The following is a 26,607-nucleotide window of genomic DNA, read 5'->3' on the forward strand; positions in this document are numbered from 1 at the left end:
AAAGCCAGGTTTGTTGGGAGTGGTGTGCACCCAAGTCGCTGCAGTCCATGATGCAAAGAATTTCCAATATAATTTAATTTATGCTTGTTTTTAGTGCTGTTCCTGGGATCAGTGGACCTTAATGCAGATTGTGGAACCTGGAATGTTAAGGTCTTCAGTTACAGCTCATCTACACTTAAAATGCTGCATTGGCGCACCACTGCAGCACTTTATTAAAGACACACTCCCATCGGGGTAGTTAATCCAGATCCGCAAGAGGCAGTAGCTATGTCAGCAGGAAAGCTGCTCCCGTCGACCCAGCTCTGTCTACTGGCGCTTAGGTGTAGCGCCAGTAGACAGAGGGTCTACTGTCTACTCCAGGAACTACATCGCTCCAGGGTGTAGATTTTTCACATACCTGCGATGTAGGTATATTGAAATAATTCTGTAGTGTAGGCCTGCCCTTGGTCTCTTATATGTACCGTTTGTTCCAGACTTGTGCCTTGTCTGGTCCTCAACTTCCGCCTTCGTAACTGCACATTAGATGTGCTACTGAGCAACCTACTTGTAATGCCCACATATCCTGTAGATTGTACCTCTTAATGCACTGGTCACTAAGCAGACAGTATGTATGGACCCAGGATTCTTAGTTGCTGCTTACGGATATAGGCAGGAATACCGTACATCTGGACTATTAATCTAGAGCTACATTAGTATGTGTAGCCTCAAGGTATTAAAAGGAACATTTAAACAGGCAATCCTTTTTGAGAGAGAGCTTCAGATTTTTGTATGGAGGTATCAGACATGGAAAACCAAGGGGGTGGCTTACCCTACGTAAAGAGCTAACATTGCTGAGAAATAAGGTTGATCTCTTTTTGAAGGAATTTTTCTCATAAGACTTAAGTGCTGTTTGTTTTACTTGTGTCAAATTCCCCTAGAACTTGCTGTCTATTGATGCTGTGTACACTGGTGCTTGCAGGGGCCCCATCTCTGCCCTCTTTGTCCTTTGTGCTGGGTGTGGAACAGACAAAGTTCCTGCCCCAAAGATGGTACGGTCAGACACTCGAGAGAGAGAGAGGGTAGAGGAAAGGAAGAATTGTCACCATTGCTCAGATGGGGAGCTGAGGGTCGTGGCAGAGCCAGAAATTGAACCCAGATGTCCAGAGTTCTAGTCTCTAGTGCTTAAAGCACAAGACCATCTTTCCATTCACTGTAGCTTGACTAAGCTTCCCTTGGCCTGGCTTTGTGCCTGGCGCCAACTAAAGCTTAGGGAGTGTGGAGACACGCAAAGCAACCTACAGTTTCCCAAACTACTCTGGATGGAGTAAATTTGGGTGCAGGTGAGGATTTGGCTCCACCTGTTGCTTTTTTCTTCTGCTCCTTTCAGTAACTAAAAATGTCGTGTGTGTGAGAGAGAAGGTAAGGAAGTGGAAGGATGAAGTGACACTAAAATATTTTTATTCATAATTTTTTACCTATTTAACATGGTCTGGATAATTCAAATTTATTAAATGAAGGGACACACATGATTGGGTGGGAGAGGGACCTTTATTCCAAATAGCCATTATCTTGCTGAAAAATCTACTTCTTGCTTCAGGTGCCGGCAGATGTTGAAAAATGTCAGGACCGAGTGGAATGCTTCAATGCTGACCTGAAAGCCGACATGGAGAGATGGCAGAACAACAAGCGCCAAGATTTTAGGCAGCTGCTTATGGGAATGGCCGATAAAAACATCCAATACTATGAGAAGGTATTGCCCTGAGCTGCAGCCGCAGTGGATGGTCTCATACAAATAATCCCTTTGAGTGACTTAGTCAGGGGTGGCTTTCCAAAATTGCAAACCCTGCGTTGCAGTAAAGAACTAGCGCTCCGTGTGAGGACTTCACATCAGGTGTTTAAGGTTTTTAGGTTAGCTGCCGAATCAGTAAAGGCTCTTGATCAGCCTGTGGCTTCCACAGAAAGTTTCTGGTATTACCACTTCATTATGGCTTGAGCTGTAAATCATTAGACAGTGGCTAAATGTAATGGGGCAATGGAGTTACACAAGAGAAGGCGTTAATCCAGTAATTGACGTTTTCTACCTGATGGAGATTTTTTCCACCATCCCTTATGTTTTGCCCCCTTTTTGTCTGAACCTGATGCTGCTAGACTTGTCTGATGACAAGCAGGAGCATGTGTACCCGGTGCTGCCCCTGCCGCCAGGTTAACTTGGTCCTACATATACTTACTGTTGAGCTTATTAGAGTAAGGAAGGAGTCTGTGCCCCCTTCTGCTTCTGACTTTCACTGAGTCACTGGAGCAAGAGCCAAATATGCTACATGGTCCTATGGGAGGATTCCTTATATGTTGAGGAAATTGAGGTTGGGGAATAGCAATCTTAATTTTACCCTTGTGCATCATGAACTTCTGGCTACTTGATGTACTGTTTCTGAAATCCAATATTTTTTTCCCTGCAGCCTATGCTGCATGTATAGTATAATTTGCCACAGTAGACGGTCTCTTGTTATATAATGTTATTTATTATCCTCCATATTATGAGATTACTATAAGGTGAATGTGAGTGCACAACTTTTTGAAAAATCACACTCAGAGTAGTGCTCAATAGTTCATTGTTAAACTGGAATGATGTATCTAGCAGGGTCTCTCCTGAGTCCAGTACTAGTCAACATTTTAATCGGTGACTTGGATAATGGAGTGAAGAGTACATTTAAAATTTGTGGCTTTCACTAAACTGAAAGCTATTGCAAGCACTTGAGGACAGGATTAGAATTCAAAGAGATGTTGATAAATTGGAGACTTGGTCTGTAATCAAGATGAAAGTCAGTAAAGACGACAAACTACTTTGCTTAGGAAGGAAAAATCAAATGTACAAATGCAAAATGGGAGATAACTGGGTAGGCTGCTGAAATGAATCTGGGGGTTGTAATGTATCTCGAATTGAATATGATGCAGTTGCAAAACAGGCGACTATCGTTCTGGGGGGTATTAACAGGCACATCATATGTAAGACATGGGCGATAACTGTCCTGCTCTTCTTGGCTCTTTCTTCATCTCTGAGGAAAGGTTTTAAAGAAAACTGGGCGTGAGATAGGACACACATCTTCAAATATGTTAAGTGCTGTTATAAAGAGGATGGTGATCGCTTGTTCTCCATGTCCACTTAAAGGTAGGACAAGAAGTAAACGGCTTAATCTGCAGCAAGGGAGATTTAGATTAGATATCAGATATCATGTTCTCCATGTCCACTTAAAGGTAGGACAAGAAGTAAACGGCTTAATCTGCAGCAAGGGAGATTTAGATTAGATATCAGAAAAAAACTTTCTTACTCTAAAGATGGTTGAACAGGTTGTGGAATTCCTGTGTTCAGAGGCTTTAAAGAACAGGTTAGACAAACACCTGTCAGGGATGGTCTAGGTATACTGGGTCCTGTCTCAGCACAGAGGCCTGGACTAGATGACCTCTCGAGGTCGCTTTCAGACTTGCATTTCTATGGTTCTTCACTATTTATTTATTATTTGTATTACTGTAGCACATAGGAGCTCTTACAATATCCATGGTTCTTTACTTCATTCACTGCCCATCTTAGCAGTTGTGCCTTACGAGAGCACAAAAAAGGTATGAGATAATAGCGTGTAATATCTAAATGTTTGTTTAAATGCCATTGTAATCTAGATGCATGAGGAGGGCAAAGTTAGTTTTGGCACTTCTTGATTCGAAAGCTGAACCCCACAGCCTGAAGTTTTTTAATAGCATTTCCTAGGTTTGCTTGAAAGGAAAATGATTCTGTTGTCCAGCACTATTTAACTAGGCCCTACTCGAATGCCCTGTTCTGGGCAAGGTGTGCTACTGAAAGTGGGAGTTGCTGACAGGTGTGCGCTGAATGAGTATTTGGGTCCAAGTAACCATAAAAATAAACCTGGAATGAAAAGTACCTGTGTTGCTGCCCCCCGTTCTGTAGCATCTACCTATGTTTGTAGGGATCGGGGGTGGTCAGGTTAGTCAGAAGCCTGGGATCAGCGTCAGGTGTTGCTCCATGGGGCAAAGCAGGAGCGAGTGTCGGGAGTAGGATGTGCTTTGTTACACCACCTTCCCCTTACTGGCTTCGCTCTGCTGTTCTCGCGCGCTCTCTCTCTCACTCTTTTTTTTCTGTGCAGTGTGTCTAATTCCCTACAAGGTATTCTCTAGCTCTTCTCTGGCTTTCTTCTCTCTTAGAATTTGCATCTCAGTGTTATACCTAACTCATTAGACAGATTCTTTCTCACATGGGGCTTGAAAACTTTACCAGACATCAAGAGTTAGATTTCCCCTTCCCTACCCCCAAAGAGTTCACCCTGTTGGGGATTCACCTTGAAAATCTGGCGTCACATTGGGAGCTACTGGGATCTGAGCACCCTAAAAAACCTTGGCTCTTACTGAGATCCCTAGGTGGGAGTGGAGCTCTCTTGAAATTCCGGCCCCTAATAGCCAGTGGAGTGAGGTCCAACTTTTTAAAGGTATTTCAGCCTCGCAGTGCTGTGTGTTGCAATGCCCAAGTCTCATCTCAAACGTTAATAGGATTAAGGCTCCTAAGTGCCTAAATCCCTCTTGAAATTGAGACTTAGGTTCCTAAATCTGTTGGGTGTTGCAATGTTAAACAAAGAAATGCCAAAATCTTTAAAAGGCTGGGCCCAAGCCTATTAGATCTGCATGAAAGATGTTGCCCTGGATGATGATTTATTTGCATAAGAAACCCCAGATAATTGGATTCCTATCCAGAGGTGTCTCTGGATCCTAACTAGATACTCCACGTTTATTCTGCTAGGCAAAGGCTTCTTTGAACAATGAACCCCTATAGGTGCCAGAAGGGAAGTAGGAGCAGTTTCTCTATTATGTCTTTAACACTCTGCCCAGCCTCCTCTCTAGGGCATAAACCCAGTGTCTGTGTCTCTCTCTCTCTCTCTCTCTCTCCTTAGACAGCTGTAGGTGGCTTACAGCTGTTAGAAACCGTCTTTGCCCTCAAAATAACATCTTGCAAAGCCACTAGGGAGCCTTTCCTTGCCACAAGGAGCCTGTAGCTGTGCCTGTTCATGCTTTCCAAATACTGTCTGGCGTGCTTTCAGTTTAACTTCAGAATTTCTGAAGTTTCTAATCATTTGGAATTTTTGATGACTAAAGTTCTTAGTGTCCCTCTTAAGTCCAGCCTAGCAACTTCTTTTATCTGGGAATTTAGGAAACTGTTTCTTAACTTCCTGCCTTTTGAGCTACTAAACTGATGGCTAACAGGACCACAGTTTGTGAGGCCTCTTAACTTGTATGCCTGGGTGGTGGGACAAGAATGAGGAGGCTGTAATATGTAATGTAGTCCTATTGTTTGGTTTTTTGCAGTGCCTTACGGCGTGGGAGTCAATTATACCACTATTGCAAGACAAACCAGAGACCAAATAAGAAGCTCCATAGCCCACAGACTTCTCTACACAAGTGCACAGTACCACTAAACAACCTGCTGGAGCTGTGTGATGCACTACTTTGTTGAGAGTTACCTGAGAAATGCCAGCTATGCCCAGTCTGTGTTAGACCCATTGAAAAGCATTTGGACTTCTTCCTCTTTTTTTGTGTTAAATCGGTATGTTTCATCTTTTGAGTTACCATAACGGTTCCTTCTCCAGCCTCTGGAGTGATCGTGGGCGTGTAATGGAAATACACAAGGATCGAGTTGCTTCTTGATAAAGAAAACATTACCTCTTTATTCTAGAAGGAACTAATGAGTGGAATACTAAAAATATGAAAATAAAACTCTAAACTGCAAGGTGCCAATATGACATCTTTATTACCATCCTCTTTGTTTGCTAAATAAGGATTGAGTCCCATGAAGCAGTGCCCACCAACCCACCCTTCTTTTTTTGTGTGTTTTTTTTTTTCTTGATGGAGAGGGAATAGCCAGAAGTGGACACTTACAATTTGTAAACTCCCTGGATTAAGCAATTTTGGAGCTGAATCTTTGTGTGGGAGTTTGGGCTGGTCCTAGATTGGAACATACTGACACTTCTGCAGAAAGCTCGTGATGCAGACCTGAACTGTGATTCATGAGCATGGCATGCACTCTGTTCATACTCATTTGTTTACCTTTGGTGATATGAAGTAATGTAAGTTGGCTGAAGCACACATGTGAGATTTGGGGATCAAAGGAGGACTGGCGTGTGTGTGGGAGGGTGAGTTTATGATGTGGCCTTACAAGTTGTCTCATGGGAACAAATACTAGTCTGTTAACATTTTATCCCCAAATTGAGCAGAGACAGTTCTGTGATAGGATTCTTGGATCCATGCTTTCACTTGTTTTCAGAACAATATAAGCTAGATCGGAATCCCTCAGAACCTCCCTCTGGCCTTAGTCATTTAAAACATGCCCATCGTAGTAAGGATGGGTTCTTGCTTTTTGCCTTTTTTCTTTCACAGCAGCCAAACCCCGCAAAGAGTCAAGAGCTTGCTGACACCAGGTATCATTGTGCATGTGTGAAACTTGCCGTAAACATGTCAATGGCAGGTAATAGAGGAGGAAATATATTTTTTTCCCCATTATGTACGTTTAGTGGTCATGCTTGTCTCTGATCCTCATTGAAAGGTCTTCTTAAGAGTTGCCCTTTTTAGGTATAAACCTTTTTTCCTACCAGGTTTTGTCAACCTTAATCTGCAGAATCTTTTCCTTTCCTTATCCAGTCTCTCCAGTTCACCACCTTTTGTTGCTAGTGGCTTTAGTACCTGCCAAAGGAAGGAGCACTGCCAAGACTGGTTACAGATACTTTGAACCTGTTAAGTCTTCGTTTGCTGCTTAACCAGCTTGTTTCCTCTGATAGGAACTCCAGGGTTTGTTTATTTTGGCAAACAGGAGTGTAATATTCAGGATTCTAGGGTCAGCAAACAACTTTTTGTTGTTTTTATATCTCATTTTCTATCAAAGCTATTGGAATGCTCAGTCGATCCCTGGCACGATTCTGGCAAGGAATCCAAAGTTTAATTAAAAAGAGAAAAACCAACTCATTTCTTATCCCATTTACAAAGACCATGCAAATTCCATTTAATTTGTGGATTGTCTCCAGTTAAATTAAATGCTACAAAATTTACCTGAAGTTTCTTCAGGTTTGCATAGTCTCTGTTCAAACAACTATTACATAAAAGTTGGGGCTGTTAAATTATTAACATGGAATCGCTGGGCATAAAATTTGTCACATTTAAGACAGTTTTTCTACTTGACTATGTCATTTTCATTGATGTCGTTTTGTGATTCTAAACCTGCAGTTCCAATTTCTCAGCATACGTTTGCTGGGTGAAATCAGGGACCTTGCCTCAGGTGGCTGGTTGAAATTGCAGCATAGTAACAATATTGTGTTGTTAGAGTGAGGGAAGACTTTAGTAAGAAATGATTCTCTAACAATCACTGATTTTTTTTCTCCCTTAAATCTTTGTCTATTCGTCCTCTATCCAATTGTTTGATATTAGGATTTGATAATTAAGGCCTAGTTGATTTGCTGGGGCATATTGGACAGGAGTCGCTCTGATTTGCAGTGCTGTGCTTTTTGTCATTAATTCATATCATTTAACATATGAAAATGATAGAAAACAAAAGGTTGCATGTGGTGAAACCAGAGAATTGTTTAACCCCTCCGAATACAGTTTCTACCTTGTCAAATTGGTTAGGTTTTTTAACATAATTGTCTCTGAAACATCAGCATAAACCTAGGGTCAAGTAAATTTATCTTCAACTTCCCCAGTGAACAGGAAAGACTGATTAGGGATTGAGAAATGGCAGCTTTTTCTGGCACTGTTCTCTCACAGAATGATCAACTAAGCTGCATTTCTGCTGAGCATTTTAAAAAAAAAAAGGCACTTTTCCACAAGAGAACATTTGAAAAATGCAGTGGTTCTGTTTAGAGGGGAGTGAATTTAATCTGTTTAGTTTTTTCTTCTGAGTTCCTATGTTCATGCCTTTTGCCCTTCAGGTTTAGTTAGAAAACTGAAGGCCAGTCATAGCTTGTAGTTCCAGGGGCTTGGTTCTTTAAGTACATCTGCCATTTCTCAGAAAATACATATTATACAAGGTACTGTTAGCAAAGGACACTGCAGCATCAGGTAAGGATTGTCATGAGTAGCAGGGGAGCTTTTAGAGTTTCACTTAAGGCATTTAAGTATGGTAACAATTTCACCTTTTGCAAAGATGGTGGGGTTTCTGGCTTTGACTCCAGTCAACATACACCTAATGTTTTACCTAATACTTGCACTTAATGTTAACATTGTTCTGCTGTACAGTCTCTGGAGCCAGTTGGTATTTAAATTACTAATTGAGTGAATGAAGTGACTTCTCGCCTTGTTTGTTGTCAAGCAAATGCTTTTTGCGGCTAAGCCATTAGAAAGCTGGCACTTCCTCTACAACCAACCAACATGACTGGCTAGGAAGGGTTTACTGTAAGTACACACGTCTCTGGAACCCCTTAAAGGGGAGAGATGTGGACTGCAAGTTTGGGTCACAGATCAGAGGGTGCAGTCCCTAGATCATGTTGCAGGTTGGATGTTGCTCTAGTGTGAAGCAGATACCTCCTGCTGCCATGCTAAAGAACATAAATCATGGTTTAAATTGGAAGCAAGCTTTTGAAACATGTTGCAAAAGGGGAGTTCTTACCTGTAACTGCAGTCAGACAAGTAGGATACACTGTGGTGGTTCCCCCTTAGATGCAACTAGCCTGTTGCTGAGTCTGTCTTAATAAGCCCTCACAATATGAACCATGTGACAATGGTGGCGAGCCAAGTATTGTTTCATGGTTTGAACATGAGATTTTGTGCCACTTGTTAGTAGCACAGAGCAGCACAACTCACTTACAAAATGACAAGTATTTTCAGGTCTGAATTCAGTTGTCACAAGTGACTTGTTCCTGTTCATGCTGCATCAGATTCTACCCCTTTAAATGCAGGTTTAAAATTCTCTTGCAGTTCATGGTATAGGTGTGGTTATCTCTTAGGGTCCAAGTTTGGCAGTGTGTAAATAGTCTCACTAATTTGTGTGACTGTAGAAAAGCAAGCCCTTCGCAAATACTGAGCAGAAATCCATTGAAAGAGGGACTTTGTTTCACTCTTTCCTTCCCCCCCCTCCCGCCCCCAAATAGGTGTTGAAGCATTGTTCAGTATATCCCAATGGGCCTTTTTCTGTATACGCAGATTGATCTGGCTCAAAAACTGAGTCTCTCCAATATGGGGCCAAACTCTGATCAACCCAGACAGTGGATATGTACTCCCCGGAGATGAACTTTCTGTGGCTTGGGCCTATCCACAGCTTTAAAGCGTCTTACGTTTCCTTTTAACAAATCTTGCTCCACAGCTGCCCTGTGGCGCACGCTGACTCAAGGCGTGAGCAATTTCTTGCTGTCTCTCCATCAGTTCTGATAGATGGGCAGTTTGGAAAGTTGTGACTCTCTTGAAATGGCACCAGCACATCCAGGCAAGCACTGTTTAGCTCTGATTTTTATATATAATCTAAAAAGGTGTAAAGGGGTGTGTGTATCTCATCAGGATTTAACTGATGCAATAAACTTGGGAAGCTTAAGAAAACAAAAAAATATGGCCTTCTCAAGTAATCATTTTAAAACAAAAGCTTTCCAGGTCTGCTCCATTTCATAAAGCAGTCAGTTCGTTCTTTTACTACTGGTAGTTACCAGAGGGTAAATTGTGGTATGTTTATACTTAACATCAAAATGATTTTGTCAAGGAACTTATCACAAAATGTGATGGTTGTAATGGAGGGAGGAAAGGAGGTGGAACGAAAAAACAAAACTAGGAAAAGCTCAGCAAGGGTTTAGGTTGTGTGAATGTGCAGTTTGTCCATCAATGAGTTAATGCATTGGCCTTTCACCTCTGGAAACATGGCTTCAGTGCCAAGTGCAACTTGGTGGCCTCCATCACAAACCTTTGTCTGCATTTCTAAACCACTGCACACACATTGGCATAAATGGAAGGCCCTATGGAGGTAGAACTGGCAGTATTGTAGAGGGAGCTCTGTGGTGGTCTTCTTGCATAGCCTGTTCACACTTACATACTTGTTTAGGACTTGGTTCTGCAAATACTTGTGTGTGTGAAGGGTTCAGTTCAATTCAGTGGGACGATTTGTGTATGTTTGCAGGATTGGGGCATTAATCCAGTTTACCCATTTAACTCAAGAAATGATGCAAAATTAAAAGAAAATGGGCTGCAGACTATTAAACAGAAACTTTTGTCTTCAATAGGTGGTGCTTTTGACCGTGTGTGTGTGTGCGCAAAACTGTGGGCCCAGATTCTGAGTTTTATTTAACAAGCTGTTTGATGTTCAGCCGCCTTAAACACTACAAAGTAGGGAGGCAGTCTTCTTCCTTTTTGGTTTTAACCAGATTTCTTTACTATAAACAATTGAAGGTCATTCAAGAAGGGAAATAACTCTTTTTTTTTTTTTTGTAGGAGAAAAATTACTAGTATTTGCCAAATACATTTCTGATGATGTGAAACTGGGCACCTCCAGAATATTTTGGTCTTTTGGGGATATATGAAGGTTTAAATAAATATTGATATTTTAAATGTATTTTTGTCACTTTTTTTTTTATTTTGATTGGAAGGAATGATAGACCATTATTGATAAATACCTGCAGGACACTATAGTTTTGGCAGGAGGTATTTGTTATATAGAAATATTCACAATTAACAGTATTAGTTTGGGGTTAAGGCAGACAGTGCTTATCAAAATCACAGCTTTTTGAATAACTCCTTCGTGCTTAAACTATAACACCAAAAAATATAAAAAATCAAGGGTGCTTGCGTCGTCCTGGACCTGGATCGCTGAAGCCCTAAACATACACTCAGTGGTACAGTGAGACTCTTAGGTCAATAGTTGTCATGGGGACACGGTTCTACCTACACAGATTGCAGGATCTGAGCCAGTCACCCACACAGCATACGACTCGGTGATGCTGGTTTTGTTATGCAACCATGAACGAGCTACAGTATTTCATCTCTTTTGTGGGTGGAGATTGGACAATATTGTCCTTTCATTCTACTTCCTATGTGCCTGCACTCATGGCTCCCTTTAACATTCAGGGAAGTTTATGCCATGAGGCAAGTCGATGTTGCCATGACACTTAACTTCTGCCAGCATATTTTTAGGAATTCATCCCTTTTGTCGCTCCACACATGACACCCTGAATGGAAATGTTGCTGCCTAGGTGCCCAACCAGTGTACTGTATTTTTGACTTTTGTAAAATCAGTTTCTAGAAACTTGTTTGGTTTTTTTTCATACTCTGGTCACCCTCACATCACCTCCCATACCAGGATAAACCAAAATGAAAGCTGTGAAGATTTGTCGTTGTGTATGAATTAGCTAGTGGATGATGTACAGATTGGAGTGGTTTTTGTTTCCTACACTCCCACCAAATTTAATTTTTTTTTGCTTTTCTCGTTAAGCTCACAGGATATAAAATGTCTTTGATTTCAGGTGCTGGCATGTTTCTGTTCCTTTTCATTTAGCTCTGTATAAACATACTCTGTGCATTGTTACTATGGAACTAGTATTGATAAAAACTCTTTGAGGTAAACTCTTTGTAATGCTTGATAATTATTAGTGTGTACATTTTTTTTTAAAGACACTGTTTCTTTACCTCAATTAATTTAAAGGAATGGACCAATAAATGTATTAAAGGGTGATTTCTTTACCTAATAGTTTCATTTTGTGTAGTCTTTACCACATCTACAGTATGATGCATGCACTTGTACTTATTTTGCTCAAATGATTACTGTCCCCTTCCCCCCTCCCACACACGACTGCATGGATATGTTGGTTTGGTAGGCCTGGTGTTTGGCAGAGGATTTCTGAATCCTGTTATCTATGTCCTGCAGATGCTCTCTCCAACAGCACTGTGTCAAAGCATTTAGCACATACGGCTGTTCAGTAATTCTTTATTGATGCGTTGATTTACAACTTTTTATACATGGGGGGAAGTCAGTTTAATTGCTTAATTCTACATATTGGGATTTCTGGGTCCTCGTGCCTTTCAGAAATAGTTTAACACTGTTAATAGTCAGTGGCTGCTGATGAAGTAACAACTTCAATTTTGCATCTTCAGTAGGCTCTAAAAGAGTGTCCTGCATGAGGTCTGCTCTCACTTCATTGCAGGTGCAGAACCTGTGCCTGTACTGGTCTTGTACAACAGTCCCTGATGGTCTGACTATGATCCAGCTTATAAAAAGTGGTGGTGTGGTTTCTCAAGATGATCAATAGGTTTACAGTGGGGGGTGGAGGAGAGAGAAGGAGTAGGCTGTTCTACAAACACAGAATAAGCCAGTTCAGGCCCTGAAGGGCTTGCAATCATCTCTAGAGTGACAAAACAAAGGATCGAGCTCTGTATCTTCCCTTCAGGTCGCATCACTCTGAAAAGGGGCTTCCTTCTATAAAGGAGTTTGCCCCTTTTTATATCCCTCTTCTCTTTCTGTGCCCCTTGCAGATGAAATTGGAGGGTGGGGAAGGGAAATTTTTAGGCTTATGTAAACTACCTATTCTGACAAACCTAATCCTCCCTTCCAGGACTGACTTGGCAGCAATTCTCCTTCCGTCTTGCCTGTCCATAAATTCCTCCAGGCAGTGCTGCTGAATGGAGGTGGTTATTTCTATGGCCTGGCAGAGCTCTGGCTCCAAATGTTGTTACCACGCTAAAGTTTTTGGGACTGGCAGCCAAGATGGTGTCATCCCCTTCACTGGCATAAATTTGAAATCAAGTGCTGCTGGACTAAGTCCAGCAAAGATTGTCTACCACTTCTGTACTGCAGATGCAGCAATACAAGCGCCTCTTCCCTCGGGTGAGGGAGATGGTACGCTTATTGGCCTCAGCCTATGGGCTACCCAGGAGAGCAGTCTGTGGCACGGATACCTGTCTGCTGTCGCCTAAGCTAACGTGTTTAATTTCAGCCTAAATCCATAGTGACTAAAACTAGTGTGGCAGGCCTGAAGAGCTGTCTTCCATCAGCTGTCCTCTTGAGCTGCCTAGTACAGTAAGGTGCTCTAGCCGAACGCCCAGAGCTAAAACTTGCCATGGCAGGCCATCATTCTGCTAGGATTTCAAGGGAGCCTGACATCGAGCGTTGCTTGTAGGCCACAATGCTGCAGAAAATAAAATGTGGATGAGAATGTGAACAGCTGCTCAAAAGCCAGAAGCTTTGATGGGTTCTGGTATCACTATTCTAGTAGGAATTTGGCATAACAGGGGAAGTTGGTTAGCAATTTGAAACCATTCTGCCTGGTTTCTCACAAGTATTTGTACAGTCACTTTTATGCGCGCTAGCCATGCACTAGGTCACAGTAAGCTAACTGCCACAGGGAGGAGCCATACACGGTTCTGTATGTGTAATTGCCTTGAACAGCTTTAAGCAGGGGTGCTTGCTTAAACTAGTTGGTAACTGGTAATTGTGCACTGACCTTGTAGAAAGGATGGTAAAAGTCCCAGCTCAGTAACTGGCACATACAGGAGAATGGATAGGTGAAGGTTGCCTTTCCTGCTAAAGACTCAGTACTCACAGGTGGTGGTAGTAGCAGCAGCCACCAGCTAAGCCCATAGGATTCAATGAGCCATGAGAGTTACAGGAGCATCCTTTCCTAAGGATTCTCACTAGGGGCCAGAACTGCAGTTTCTACTTTATTGCTGTTAATTAACTCATGGGCGTTTAGTTGTAGAGATGCCACTATTTGACACAATGCCCCAGGAGTTGCATGCTAGGGGGTGACCTGGGAAGTGACCTCACGTGAGACCAGACTGCTAGGTACCGTGAAAGCTGTAGACGAGCAAAGCCAGGACTTTGTCTGTGAGCAGCCTTGTGTTTGAGTACGAACACCCTATTCCAGTTATGGAACCGCATGCAGTGCTGCTGTGGTGTTAGATACATTGTAACTTCTTGCATGTTGTAACTACACTGTCACCTGTACCATAGGGTTGCTGGGCTGATTGAGAAGGCACAGAATGATTAGGTGGCTATTCCTGTCTCCCTGTTCCCCCTCGCAGTCAGCACAAAGGGCAGGGGGGAAAAAAATCCCTTAACCAAGATCCTTCCCCCTCCTTACCTGATGGGGATGATACTTAAGCAGCCACCGACACAAGACAAAATGAAACAGAACCCGCTGAACCAGTCCAGTATGTTTTGATAGATCTTGTTGTAGGCTGTGGATGTAGCTACCCCTGTGATCACTAAAGACAGCTGCAGCAAGACAAACACCTTACCTGTAACCAAGCAGATAAATAGTTACTTAGCCAGAGCCTCACAGAAAAGGAAAACCACTCTAGGTGGAGTTAACATGGACAGAAAGCCACATCTGTGCCTAGAGCTGGGCCCTCTGACACATAATAAATGTCATTTTGGATAACATGGAACCTGTAGACAAGACCACCCTTGTGCCAGAACTTTTAGTCTGAAGAAAGTGCCTCAGCTCCTCCCCTGTAGTTGTGGACCACCTCTGCTAAGGAATCAACAAAAACTCATTTCTTAAGTAGTTGCCATTTGTATGGGTGTTGGAGTTTTCTTCTTTACTAATACTCCTGTCATCCATTCTCATGAAAAGCAAATTCATCTTTATAACTGGAGACAGGCCCTGAAGCAAAACCTCAGCACCACATGCTCTTGGAACTTGGAACAGTTTCATTTTGGTTGAATTTAGCTGCTAGGACTTTGCTTAGGCGGCCACTTAATCCCATAGCTGCCTCCATCCATGGCCATTGGGATAAGATCTGAATGTAGTGATTTGGATCTTTCTAACTACCCACAACCTTTCTGCAGGATCAAACAGGAGAAGAAAATGTTGTGGGGGGAAAAAACAGGTAAGTGGTTAAAGCAGGGGTTCTCAAACAGGGTCAGGACCCCTCGGGGTCACAAGATTATTACCTGGGGGGGGGGGGGTCACGAGCTGTCAGCCTCTACCCCCAAACCCTGCTTTGCCTCCAACATTTATAATGGTGGTGTGGTGTACATTAAAAACCCTTTTATATATTTAAGGGGGGTTGCACTCAGAGGCTTGGTATGTGAAAGGGGCCACCACTACAAAAGTCAGAGGACCCTTGGATGAAAGCATTATTATGCAGGTCAAACTTCTGAAACATGCTGCCACAGTGCCAAAAGGTGACACTTCCCTAGGAAAGGATTAAGGTGATTATGAGCAGAAGGCTGCTTGGGGACTGGGGAAGAAGTGGCAATGTGCTATTAAAACTCATCCCAGCTGACTCTTCTGCAGTGTCAGTTAAGTGGTGATATTTGAAAGCCTCATCACTAGGTTTCCGAGGCAATAGCGTATTCTGATGAATAGGTACAAGTTATATTTGCCTTAGAGCTACAGGTTTCATTGTGGCTTGGCTGTAGATTCTGTAAGAGAACATTTCACATGCAGAAGCTTTTATCTTGAGGACTGTGAGGGTGAGAAATGTAACTATTTTAAAGGGAAAGCTTAAATTCTGCAACGGCTAACAGGGTCCTAGCTATGAAGCACTATTAGATGCCATTGTTCTAGCTTGTGCTTCTGCTGACTATGATGGAGCACAAAGACTGATAACTCTAATCTCCATCCTTCAGAGAGCAAAGAAGAATTGTAGCTGGTCACAGTTTAAGGATCCATTTACAAATGGTTTATTAAAACATTAAGCATTTGTGAATGGTTAGCATCTAACATCTGCTTATAACTGGTTTCATCACTGTACTGCCCCTACTATCCGTGTCTAAAATATCCCAATCCTATCTATTAATTAGCCCTTTGTAAATGGAACCTGAACCTAGCATGACCACTTAGACTCATCCAGGGCTGTGATTAGGGCCTGGTCTGCCCAGCTCCAATTTCAGCCGTTGGTTGCCAGCCACTGGTGTGCTGATGTGGCTACACCCTTCTAGTGTAGACAGGCAAAACTTCCAAAAGGAGAAGCAACCCCGTTGTTGCAAACTACAGTCTACCCTTGCGGCTCTGTGTACATGGGCAAAAAACATGAGTTAGCTAGAGTGGAACCCCCCCTTTAGGCCTGTTTGGGCACAGTTCTGCACCTTTAAGATCTCACAATGCAACCAGCTCAAAGGTGTTCAATTGTTTCTACGCAGCTGGGGGGAGGTTTGATTAAAGTATCTGTTCAAAAAGCCTCTTTCCCCCCGCCCCCTTTTGCCAATGGAGATGGTCTAGGTATTTGCACTACCACAGCTATACGCGTGGCGTGTCGCCAATGGCTGAGACAGCGGGTGTAGGGATGAGGGCCAACGTATCTAAACATCCCTGTGCTAAGTAGCTCTGATAACTCTGGAATCATCAGTGTTTGAATGGGAAGGCAGGGCAGGGAGAGAGGTATCAGTGGTTTGCTCCAGCCTTGCTTCCCTTCTGTTCAGCTGGTAGGGGCGTGACGCTGAGCTGTGGCATAACTGCCTGCAATAATTCCTTCTCCTACTGCAATTTGACCACCGTGTAAGCTCCCACAACATGCTGAAAGAGCTGGGGTTGGGACAACGACTGGATAAACTGAGGGGGAACAGGGACCAGCTCGTCCTAACACTCCAAATGGTTTCCCCCAGTTCTAATTGTTATGGTTTTATTAAGCAGATGGTAGCACTTGATACTTAACCTGTTCTTCCACCCGACAGTGAATGAGAGCAATAGCCATAATTGGGTTTCTGTCCCATTTCCTGAACCCCCTCCCCCCCCACACACACACCAGCGCACCCACAAATCTTGTTACTCACCATAGGATGATCCTTGTACATGTTTGGATAACAGAGATCTGATGGTTGGTAAGGGGATGAGAGCAAACAGCATTATGGCCCGAGCTGTAACACACATAAATGGGTAGCGTTCATCAGTACCTGTTGTCAAAACGGCAGCCTACTGCCCCTTCTGGCGAGACCATAAATTGCAGATCAGGATGATGGGAGAGAGCTCTGCCACCGGCATAAAAACGACACCTCTATGAGCAACAAGCTATGTCAGCAGGAGAAGCTCTCCCGCCAAAATAGCGCTGTGCACATGAATGCTTATGTCACTCGGGGGGGGGGGGGGATTATTCACACCCCCAAGGAACATCCATTTTGCTGGCATAGGCTGTAGTGTAGACAGGGTCTGTCTTACTTAAAGTTCAGGATTTTGGGTACGTAATGCTAATCTTTTAAACTGCTACACTAACTCTAGTTGCCAATTACGCTTCCCACCAACCATAGCTGTCCCTTACTGTTAAACAACAACAAAACTTTGTCCAATCAGTTCAAGGCCCTAGGGTGCCTCCATTTCATCTTTGCCAAGGTAACCAAAACTTTCTTCCTTCTCATCCACAGGCCTTTCCTTACAAGGAGCAATATTACCCATAGTTAGGACACTAAGTTGTTTGACCAGTATTAATAGCTGAAAAGGTTTTTTTTCTCCTATGCAAAGCTGCCTTTCAGCAGTTTTTAGATCTGGGATATGATCTAGTGAAAAATTATCAGCACTAACTAGTCTTTAAAACAAATGATTTTATAAAAAAAATCCCCAATAGAACACCCAAATCCCTCCTTGAAGCCAACATGCGACATGAAGTTTAACACTGTTAATCCAGCAAAGATGGGGAAAAGATAGGGCTGACCCAACACCTCAGAGCTAAGGGCCCACACATTTAGGTAAAATTCAGAGCTGATCAGAATTTTGCACCTTAGCCTCAAAGTGGCTGCTGAGGTAGCAGGCCCCTTGCTGCCATCTCAGGAGGAGCAGAGTGGGGAGTCACGGGTCTGCTCTTGATGGCCTTTCTGCTGCCCCCGCCACCACCCAGGGGAAGTAGGGACAACCCTGTAATGAGATAGCAAAGATGAGGTATGCGTGAGGGAGGCCACAGAAGGAGGAAATTGCTTCTTACATTGTCACCTTGTTGACCTTTTAATCTTTAAACCCTGATGTAATATGAGGATTCTGTGTGGGTGAATAATTTACTGGGGCTAGAAGAGCCTCTTTGGAAAGTCTCTCTCTCCCACAGTGTTTCCTGCTCTGAGGTTTTCATTGAAGTGACCAGCAAAGAGCCTTACGCTACTGGTGAAGCATGTCACTTAAGCATCTCCCTTCTCTCAGCCTACCTGCCACCTCGGGTACATGGGGATCAGTAATTCTCACTGGCAGTGGCTGTGACCAATCATGTCACAGTTCAACTCACCCACGTAGAACAGGAATGTCTGTCGCACAAAGGCCATGATGAGAATGCCGACGCTGAAGGACAGTATCCCAATGATGATCATAGTTGTGTCCCTTAAATACTTGGAGAACACAAAGACCCCCAGGAAACTGGTAATAAAGATCATGTAGCCAGCAGCATTGCCATAGCCAATCTCCACGGGGCCCCAGCTCAAAGGTTTCTTCAGCAAAAACAGCGGGAGCACATCCATAGCTCCCACAACGGCTAGGTCATACAAGACAGCCCCGACGAAGAGCATTGCAATGATGAGTTTTGATGGTGGCAGGGGGCCGCGCCCCTCGTCCTCACAGGAGCCTGGACTCCCTGCAGTTCTTTCATCCTCCGCTAGCTGGCTGTCAGGTTGATCTGTGTCCTTGAGTTTGCTGTGAGCTGTGGAAGCTGGGCAGGTGCCTTCAGGCATAGGGACTTTCAGAACGAAGAAGCTGTAGAGGAAGCAGAAGGCATAGCAGCCAATGCTGCAGGCCACTAGCACGGTTCCCTGTCGATAACTTATGTGGGAATGGACGAAGATGTGCCCAGACACTATGCTTCCCAAAAAGCCCGCCATCCCATAGGTCAGCTCAATAACAATCAGCCGCAGAGACCTCCTGCGTTCAGAGGAGCTCAGAGACCCCAGAGCCATGACGCCAGCCCAGTAGGTGGTGAAGCCTCCCGTCAGACCATTTAAGGCCGCAGCTCCGTACATCACCTCAATAGGCCACTCCAGCAGGATTAAGAGGAGCAAGAGGGACCTGGAGACCAGATAGCCGAGGAGAGGTAAGCAAATGGTGATCTTCCTGTTCTTCTTGTCGCCAAGCTTTGCCAGGCCGTAGGCCGTCAACAAGGGGCTGAGGCCCAGGACCAAGTTGTAGATGATGTAGAAGTCAGAGACAGCTTTCTGCTGCCGATCCTCAAGCAAGTGCGCCGGGGCGGTTGAGTTGGTCCGGTTGTAGTAGTTCTTCACCACGAGCAGCAGACCTGTGTCGTAAAAGGAGCTGGCTACCTGGGCGCCGGCCACCACGGGCTCAATCCAGGTCCTCGCCGCCATCCCTCCAATCATGATGGCTGCTGCCGAACCTTTCCTTAGGGCTACTGGCAAGGAGGTGGGTGGGGAGGGAAGAGGGGCAGGGAGGGAGCTGTGCTGGAGACAGCAGGTCCAGAAGGTCTGGTCTTAAACCCAAAAGTCGCTAACGTCTGCAAATTAGCACAGAAACAGAGTTGTGTGAGAGCAACGCTGGCTGCACCTCCCCTCCAGCCACACGCAGCCCCGTGCAGCAAATGACTCCGCTCTCAATCCTGCCTGTGCCCAGGAAGCTTTTGTGTGCCTGGAGCACACCCTCCACTCTCTTCCTGGTGTGCATTCAAAAAGGTCACATGGCCCTGCCTTGGGGAATTTCTGTCTCACATGAGGAAGTGACTGTCCCCTGGTTGTGGCTTATGTTTCACCACCCCTGAGCTGAAGCGTGCAAAAGGAATCACGGCAAAGCAGTAGCGCTGTCTAGTTGTGGGGGTGGTGGAGAGGGCTGAGGCCATGGGACAGTAGCCCTCCCCCTCCCCCACACTCTATGTTGCCCCCTTCACGCACCCCCTGTTTGCTGCTGGTGGCTTTTGAACCTGTTTACCCTGCTCCTCCCCCCGCCCCCCCAAAAAAAACAAAACAAAAACCCAACAACCAAAAAAAACCCCTTTTCAACAATTTGACCAGCAAATTGAGGCAGGAAATTCAAACAAAAACGAAGCTGTTGCACTGACCTGTCTCCACAGCCACTCCTGTGTGCATTCAGCTTCACTGTGCTTCTCAAATGCGGACACACCTGCTGGGAAAGCCGAGTCTAGCAATAACCCCCTTCCCACACTAGTTGAGTAACCAGTGAGATGAGGAGTTAGTAGTCGTGGTGAGTAACAGGACACGTACTGGAAAATGTGTGGCAACATCACCCCCTCCCCTGCATTCTCCTGGGTGCTGAGACACCGGGAGCTGCAAGGCAACTGGAAAGGGAGGCTGACTCGCAGGCTACGTTCTGTGACCAGCTGTGCTTTCGTAACCCATCTCCCAAAGCAGCCTCTTTCCATCAAATCACCCCACCACGAGGGCTACACGCCAGCCTCGCTCCATTCCTGCTGCTGGGAAAAAATACTGACTCCAGCTCCATGTCTCACCCCCTCTTTTCTTTGCCCTGAGGCATCAGGTCCTGCCTAGGGCTCCCCTGCCTCGTCGCTGGGCTGGTGGGACTGCAGGTGCGGCCGAGCAGTTGTACGCAGGGAGCGTTTTGGCCCCGCTGCTATCGGCCCCATGGGAGCACTGTGCTCATTGATCCAGGGAGCAGCGGAAGGGCCCATATTCTGCATACACTGCAGCATTCCCCAAGAGAGGGAGCTCTTTTCCTCTTCCTCATCATCAGCAAGATTTGTCTGGCCAAGCAGGGCTCTGAATGGTTGATGTAGGGACATGGAAAGCGACTTTGAGTCGCCTTCAGTGCTGCATCAGCTCTGGAAGCAGAACTGAGAGGCAGCATGTTGGTAGGAGCCCTCGGAGTACATGCGAGACTCTGACGTCATTGCCTTAGCCAGAGCTGCCTGGTGCCTAGCTCCCAGGGTGACAGTGCGCTAGAAATATCCAGGATTGAACCCCTGGAAGAAAGTAGCTAATGTTTGGTATCCAGCCATCTGCAACACAGTGGAACTATCGAGTCCCTAACGTTTTTAATGATGGGACTGGCTAAGCTCAACAGCCATGACTGAGCACCCCACCAATATCGGGGTGCGGGGAGGAAACAGGGAGGGACAGAAGGAGAAATAAAATCTGTGTCTAACCCTAGGCCTAGTCCCTGAGGGGAGGGGAATTGGACAGTGGGGGGGTATTTTATAGTGTCGTTCAATAAATTAACCCCTTGGGGGATTTTTTAGTTGCGTCCTTCTACAGACATTTAAATCCAATGCAAAAGAGCAGCAAAATACCAGGGACTGATTGGCCAGTGATTGCACTATTTGTCTCATTGCACTAAGGCTGCTGGGAGGGGAAGGGTGTTGTGTTTGCTTTGTGTAAACCAGGATCTCTTCTCTTCCCCATCGCTAGGATTTCCAGTGTCTGAGAAATAAAAGTAGGTGAAATACACCCAGAAATGGCTGCAAGGACAGGCCCAGGGGCACCACTATACCCAAATGACAGGAGATCAGGTGTGAGAGCAACCTTTAAGTAGCAGCAGGAAGGTCAGCAAAGGCAGAAAACTTGGTTAGCCTGGCCTGTGCCCTGCAGATCTCGCTCGTGGCTTTGCTATGTAATGCAGCTATCCCAAAATCATGCTGATGCAGGGACAGACTCCGATCACTAAACTTCAATGGTGTTACTTGAGATCATGGGCAGCACGTGAACCACTGGCTGGGGGGGGCTAGCCCCCAGCCCTGCCCCCCCCCCACTGCAGCCACCAGCCCCTGCCCCAGGCTAGTACCCCCCAGCCCAGAGCACCAGGAGGGCCCACCGCACTGGGGAGCTGCGGAAAGGGCCTGGGACAGAGCATGGGCGTGGCCACACCTGGCTGTTTGGGGAGGCCCAGCCTCCCCCTGCCTTTGATACCCGCCGCCCATGCTTGAGCTGCAGACCGATGTTACGTAACACTTCCCCGTTGGGACCCAAACCTTTCTACCAGGCTGCGCTATCATGTCTGAGTATAGCCATATAGCTACACGACATACATGAGACATCAAACTGCATCAGCGACCTCCCTCAGCCAAATGGCCTTGAGGCCAACGAAGCGGGGCTCTCGCAGGCCACGGCGCTTAGGAAGGAAGGAAGTGAGTCACCCAGCTGACGACTCAGCAACTGAAACCGGCCCTCTCCCCTGAGCACCTCTGAGCACACCTGGAGCAGTCTGGCCTCTCATTTTGGCAGGTCTGAAACTATTTAGGCCAAGTCAACACCTTAAACTCCACCCAGAAACTAATCCAAAATCAGGCCAAGGAGATGTGGTGTAACACGCTGTCTGGGTGAAGAACTGGTTACTGTAGCAAAGCAGCAAGAAAACAGTCTGTTGGGCCTAAACCCTCAGTTTTCACTAAGGCAAGACTGCCACTGACTCCAATAGTTCAGACACCCCCTTACATGACTATCCAGAGGTGAAAGTAAGCCGGCACGGTCTGGTACGGCGAGAGCCAGTACACAGCCAACTGTACCGGCAGGGGACAGCTTCCCCAGTCCTGAGCAAGGGGGGGCTTGACCAGAAGGGGCGGGGCCTCTGGCAGAAGGGGTGGGGCCTTTAAATCCCCAGGCCCTTTAAATTGCCACCAGAGCCCCAGGGTAGCAGCAGCGGCCGGGAACCCCAGGACTCCGGTGGCAATTTAAAGGGCCTGGGGATTTAAAGGCCCCACCCCTTCTGCCAAAGGCCCCGCCCCTTCTGGTCAAGCCCCCCCCTTGCTCAGGACCCCGGCCCTGCATACCAGTAAGTCCCTTAAGTTACTTTCACCCCTGTGACTATCCCATTGACTTTAATGGAAACAGCATGTCTGTCTCCCTAGACTTGAGCTCTCAGCCTGTAGGGCACCACAGGCGGAGGAGGAACTGAGATGGGTTTGGATACCTACTGGGCGTGAGTGCGTTGATCCTGCAATGGAAAGTTATTCATGCCTCGTTAGCATTTGTAACAAGCTCTATGGGTTCGGGTCCCTGTGATGCAGAAGCGGCACTAGTGTTCTTGTAACACTGCCCGGTCCCGGTCGTCGTTGGGTAGGATCAAACCTGGGACCTCGGGAACCAAGTGCATGAGCCTCTACTGCAGGAGCGAAAAGCCACATGGCTGCTGATGGACGGTATTGACTTGTCAAACATTCCCGGTGAGGAGGGTGGACAAGTAGAGCCAGAGATAGTGTAACTAATGGTTGTTTTACTTCCCTTTCCAAACCACAGACCGGCTGAACAGCAGAAGCAACTATCTCCTGGTTTTTCTCTCCTGCCGCCTTTATTTATTTTTCAGTCCAGAGTTCTGTGCTGAGCCAGCAGACTCCTTGGGTTGCACTCAATTGTAGGCAGCTCTCCCTAGTGGAAAAATCAGAACACTGCAACCTCCAAATTATTTGGAGGATTTTCTGCAGGATTTGGTTCTTCCTTGGGGAACTGGAAGTATATAGGCGACTAATGCCTCGTATGGTTAATGGGACTTCCCCACATTAATCCCCTACCTGTAGAGAGGAAAATATCCCTTTATCGTGTTGACTATAAGCTAGTCTTAATTGAGGACTAAATCTCATCACAATTCCTAAATAATCCCCAAATATTCCTCACTTTACGTATTGCTCTGTGCATCACCTGACTTTCATGGAACTTTTCTCACTAATTGAAACTTTTTGGGAAGGGGGAGGATTTAGGCATGGAAAAGAGATGAGACACCCCTCTATGTCCATGCAGTGGCACACAAGAGGAATGTGATGACTAAAACAACAGCGTAAGGTTAAAAAATTCCAGGGCCGATAAAGCAAAAGTGGCAGCTGTGGCAAGCTTACAGCCATGACACAGTTCATAGTAAAAGAACAAAAAGGATCATTGTTGACTCTAAAGCTGTTGAAGCCTAATTTTAAAAAAGGTAATTCAGAGACAATGCTTCTTATATATCCTGTGTCTGTATTTTATTTCAGAAAGCTCTACAAACGTGTGTGGTAAAGAACAAACAAGCTAAGAAGACAGGCCCTGCTTTGAAGAGCCTACGGAGTTGAGAGATAGTAAGACAACTGGAGAAAAGACACCAGAGAGGGGGAAGGGTTATGATAATAAGATCATGTGAGTTACTCTGGTTAGGAGGAGACATCTTTTAATGGTCTTGTGTGTTTGTTTCAGGGGAAGATGCGGCTGTTTAGGTTTCATGGAGAAAATTTGTCTTTAGCTAGGACCTGGGTGGTGAGAGTGGAAACACATCAGGCAGGAAGTGGGTTCCAGCCATAAGTGGCCGCACAGAAGAAGATACTGAGGCTAGAGTGGGAAAACAAAGTGAGTTTTTAAGGTTGGGCGGGTGAAATAGGAGAGCTGGAGCAAAAAGGGGCTGTGGAAGGGAGGCTCAGGACCGTGACACCGATACGAAAGGCCGGGGCAAAGGACTTGAAGAGGACGCTCTGGACATTGGCAATGCAGATGATTTTTGTGGGTGCTTTATGGATGGACGGGAGAAGGTGAGATGGAGACATGAGGAAGTGGTGATAGTTGAGGCAAGAGACGATTAGGAGCCGGACGCGCGTTTGAGCAATGGGAATGGAAATGAACGAACGAGTTCTAAAGATGCTGCAGAAGAAAACCTGGCAACAGGGACAATACAGGAGGAGAGGATTCCAGACTAATAGAGTTTATGAGGGAGGATGGTGAAGTTGGCAACGGTGAAGAAAAGGGATTATGATAGGAGAGTCCAAGAGGAAAAATGAAGAGTCTGTTTGTTTTTCACTGTGCTCTGTCTGAGTTGGTGGCGTGATATCCGGGAAGAGATGCTGGGAAGGCAGCTGGAGAATACAAGGTTGCCTGGAGCAGGAGGGAAGTAGCTCTGTGAGTCCAAGGTAGAGAGGGAGTATTGGTAACTGTAACCAGATGAGGTTGCCTGGGGGAAAGTGTGTGTAGGAAAAAGAAGAGGGACCTGAGCTAAGAACAGTCACTGAGGAACTCCGTGAAGGAGCAGAATGGGGATGGAAAGAGACCCAGGAATATCTATAACTGTGACCTATGATACCTAGGGCTGAAGTTACTCTCCTTCTTAATGACAAAAGCCCCAGGAGACACCCCACCCCTGAAAACCCATCACACAGTAAATTAGCAGAGACATTTCACTTTACCACAACACAGTAAGGGCTAACTCTGCCTTTATACGCCCCAATCTTCCTCGGCTGGCAAAAGGCGCAGGGCTAGAGTCACCACCAGTACTGGGCACGTAAACGGCAACAATTTCTAAGGCCGAGACCAGCGAGAGCCTCTAACATCACTTGTTTCTCATGTGCCTGGGTGTTATGCTGTACTAGAGCCTGAAACAAAAAAAAACGGAAGGAACACGACACTTGTTTTTAGTCATGGAGCTGCTTAAGTTTGCCAGGCTCCTCTCTGCTTCATGTCAAATCAAACAAGTGCGCTTCAGTTGTAAAATTATCTGCAGATTCCACGCTAATACTACACCGCTGGTGACGTTTACAAGTTTAATTGATCCCTTTTTCCATTCAGCAGCTCTTCTCACTAGGGTGCGTTTGCTTAACACCCAGAACGCAAAAACTAAGCTTTTCTGGTATAAAGAAAGCCAACTGCCCAGAGCATGTCCAATGCCCTGCTTGTTTGTAATGAAAGCTATGGGCTTCCACTCGGTCTACCCGAGTGGCAAATGTAACAACGGCAAGTGTGTTATCACCATGTCAAAGGGATCACAGAGCGTTAGGCTGAGCACATGCTCTTCTCCATCAAGAGCTCCTGCTCCTCAGTGTGAGCCCTCATGATTATGAGATTCCAAAGCTAATGGCAAGCTACCAACCCACCCTTCTGCGTCTGCTTCTCCAGTGATGCAGCCTCTACCAGCAGGTACATCTCCTAGTGCCTGGAAGAAATTAAGAGCAGCAGACTCAGAAGTCATCAAAGAAAGCTGGAAATGGCGATGCTAAGAAGAGGGGGGAAACTCTGACAAACTTGCTGTCACAATAATCTCACCTCAGTTGGGGGAAATCCAACCACCGATTATCAAGATACTAGAGCCTTGGGTTCTGCTGGCCTTCTCACTACGCCTGGATGTGCTGATTGTTTCATGGGTGAGGGATATTTTCTCCATTCTTAGCTGACTAGGGGACTATGCCTCTGTGATCCTTAATTTAATCAGCACTGCCAGGTTAGGCTGTTGCATTCTGCTCTTGGAATGTCATTGCCACTCAGAAGCTGCGAGGGGAGCTGCACCCTGCAGCCCACATATTGTACCAACATGAATGTTTTGCACTGGCTCGCTGCAAACTCCACTGGCTCCCTAGGCCTTATTCCCGCAACGGTAACATCCGAGTCCTAACCCACAACACCTTTCACAGGCTAGATTGGTTGTGATCAGCTCACATAGCCGCGACCCACCAAGACAGCTGCCCATCACAAAGCTGCCACTGCTCAATGGGCCCAAGTAAAGGCACTTGGGAGCATAGGTGCTGCCGCACACGCTGGCTTGGAGCGGTTTCCATTATATGCAGGGTTTACAGTTTGGTTCAATGGCTTTCAGCCCTCTCTACTATAAACCCTGTTCCATCACCCCTGCTTGGGAGCAGCTCTTTATCTTCCACAGGAGAACAGACTGAGTCTGGCTTACCCATGTTTAGCTGCCACAACCCGTTCCTTCCACAAGGTTTCCCCCCTGGGCAGAGAGAGACTGAGAGGGGGGCCAAGAGGACTCAGACAAGAGAGTCCATTTAGAGCATACTCACTATTACTCAATACTTGGACATGTCGCCTATGAGATTAACAGTGTA

General features: G+C 45.7%; 2 protein-coding genes across 4 annotated transcripts in view; one reads left to right on the forward strand and one right to left on the reverse strand.

The window, feature by feature from the left end:
- SNX30 (sorting nexin family member 30) overlaps positions 1-11,675 on the forward strand; it is a 70,841-nt gene extending 59,166 nt beyond the window's left edge. Inside the window, exons 8-10 of one of the 2 annotated variants that reach the window (XM_039544648.1) lie at positions 1,577-1,729; positions 3,509-3,594; positions 5,344-11,675. In XM_039544648.1, coding sequence (XP_039400582.1) covers positions 1,577-1,729; positions 3,509-3,565 — 210 coding nt within the window. In that variant the 3' untranslated portion in view covers positions 3,566-3,594; positions 5,344-11,675. The remainder of the gene's footprint in view (positions 1-1,576; positions 1,730-3,508; positions 3,595-5,343) is intronic. The other variant, XM_039544647.1, reaches the window with a different exon arrangement.
- Positions 11,676-11,884: 209 nt separating this feature from the next.
- On the reverse strand, positions 11,885-20,103 carry SLC46A2 (solute carrier family 46 member 2). Of its 2 annotated transcripts, XM_039542890.1 has the most exons (5): positions 19,912-20,103; positions 18,142-19,353; positions 16,712-16,795; positions 14,073-14,229; positions 11,885-13,118 (listed from the first exon to the last, which is right to left on the reverse strand). In XM_039542890.1, the coding sequence occupies exons 2-5, from the start codon at positions 19,217-19,219 to the stop codon at positions 13,061-13,063; spliced, it is 1,377 nt and encodes a 458-aa protein (XP_039398824.1). In that variant the 5' UTR covers positions 19,220-19,353; positions 19,912-20,103; the 3' UTR covers positions 11,885-13,060. The 2 variants fall into 2 exon arrangements, with proteins under 2 accessions (XP_039398824.1, XP_039398825.1); XM_039542891.1 differs by lacking the exon at positions 19,912-20,103 and having other exon boundaries at positions 18,142-19,551.
- Between the last annotated feature and the right edge of the window lie 6,504 nt (positions 20,104-26,607).

Source organism: Mauremys reevesii, linkage group 6 (genome assembly GCF_016161935.1).
Source record: "Mauremys reevesii isolate NIE-2019 linkage group 6, ASM1616193v1, whole genome shotgun sequence".
Lineage (NCBI taxonomy): Eukaryota > Metazoa > Chordata > Testudines > Geoemydidae > Mauremys > Mauremys reevesii.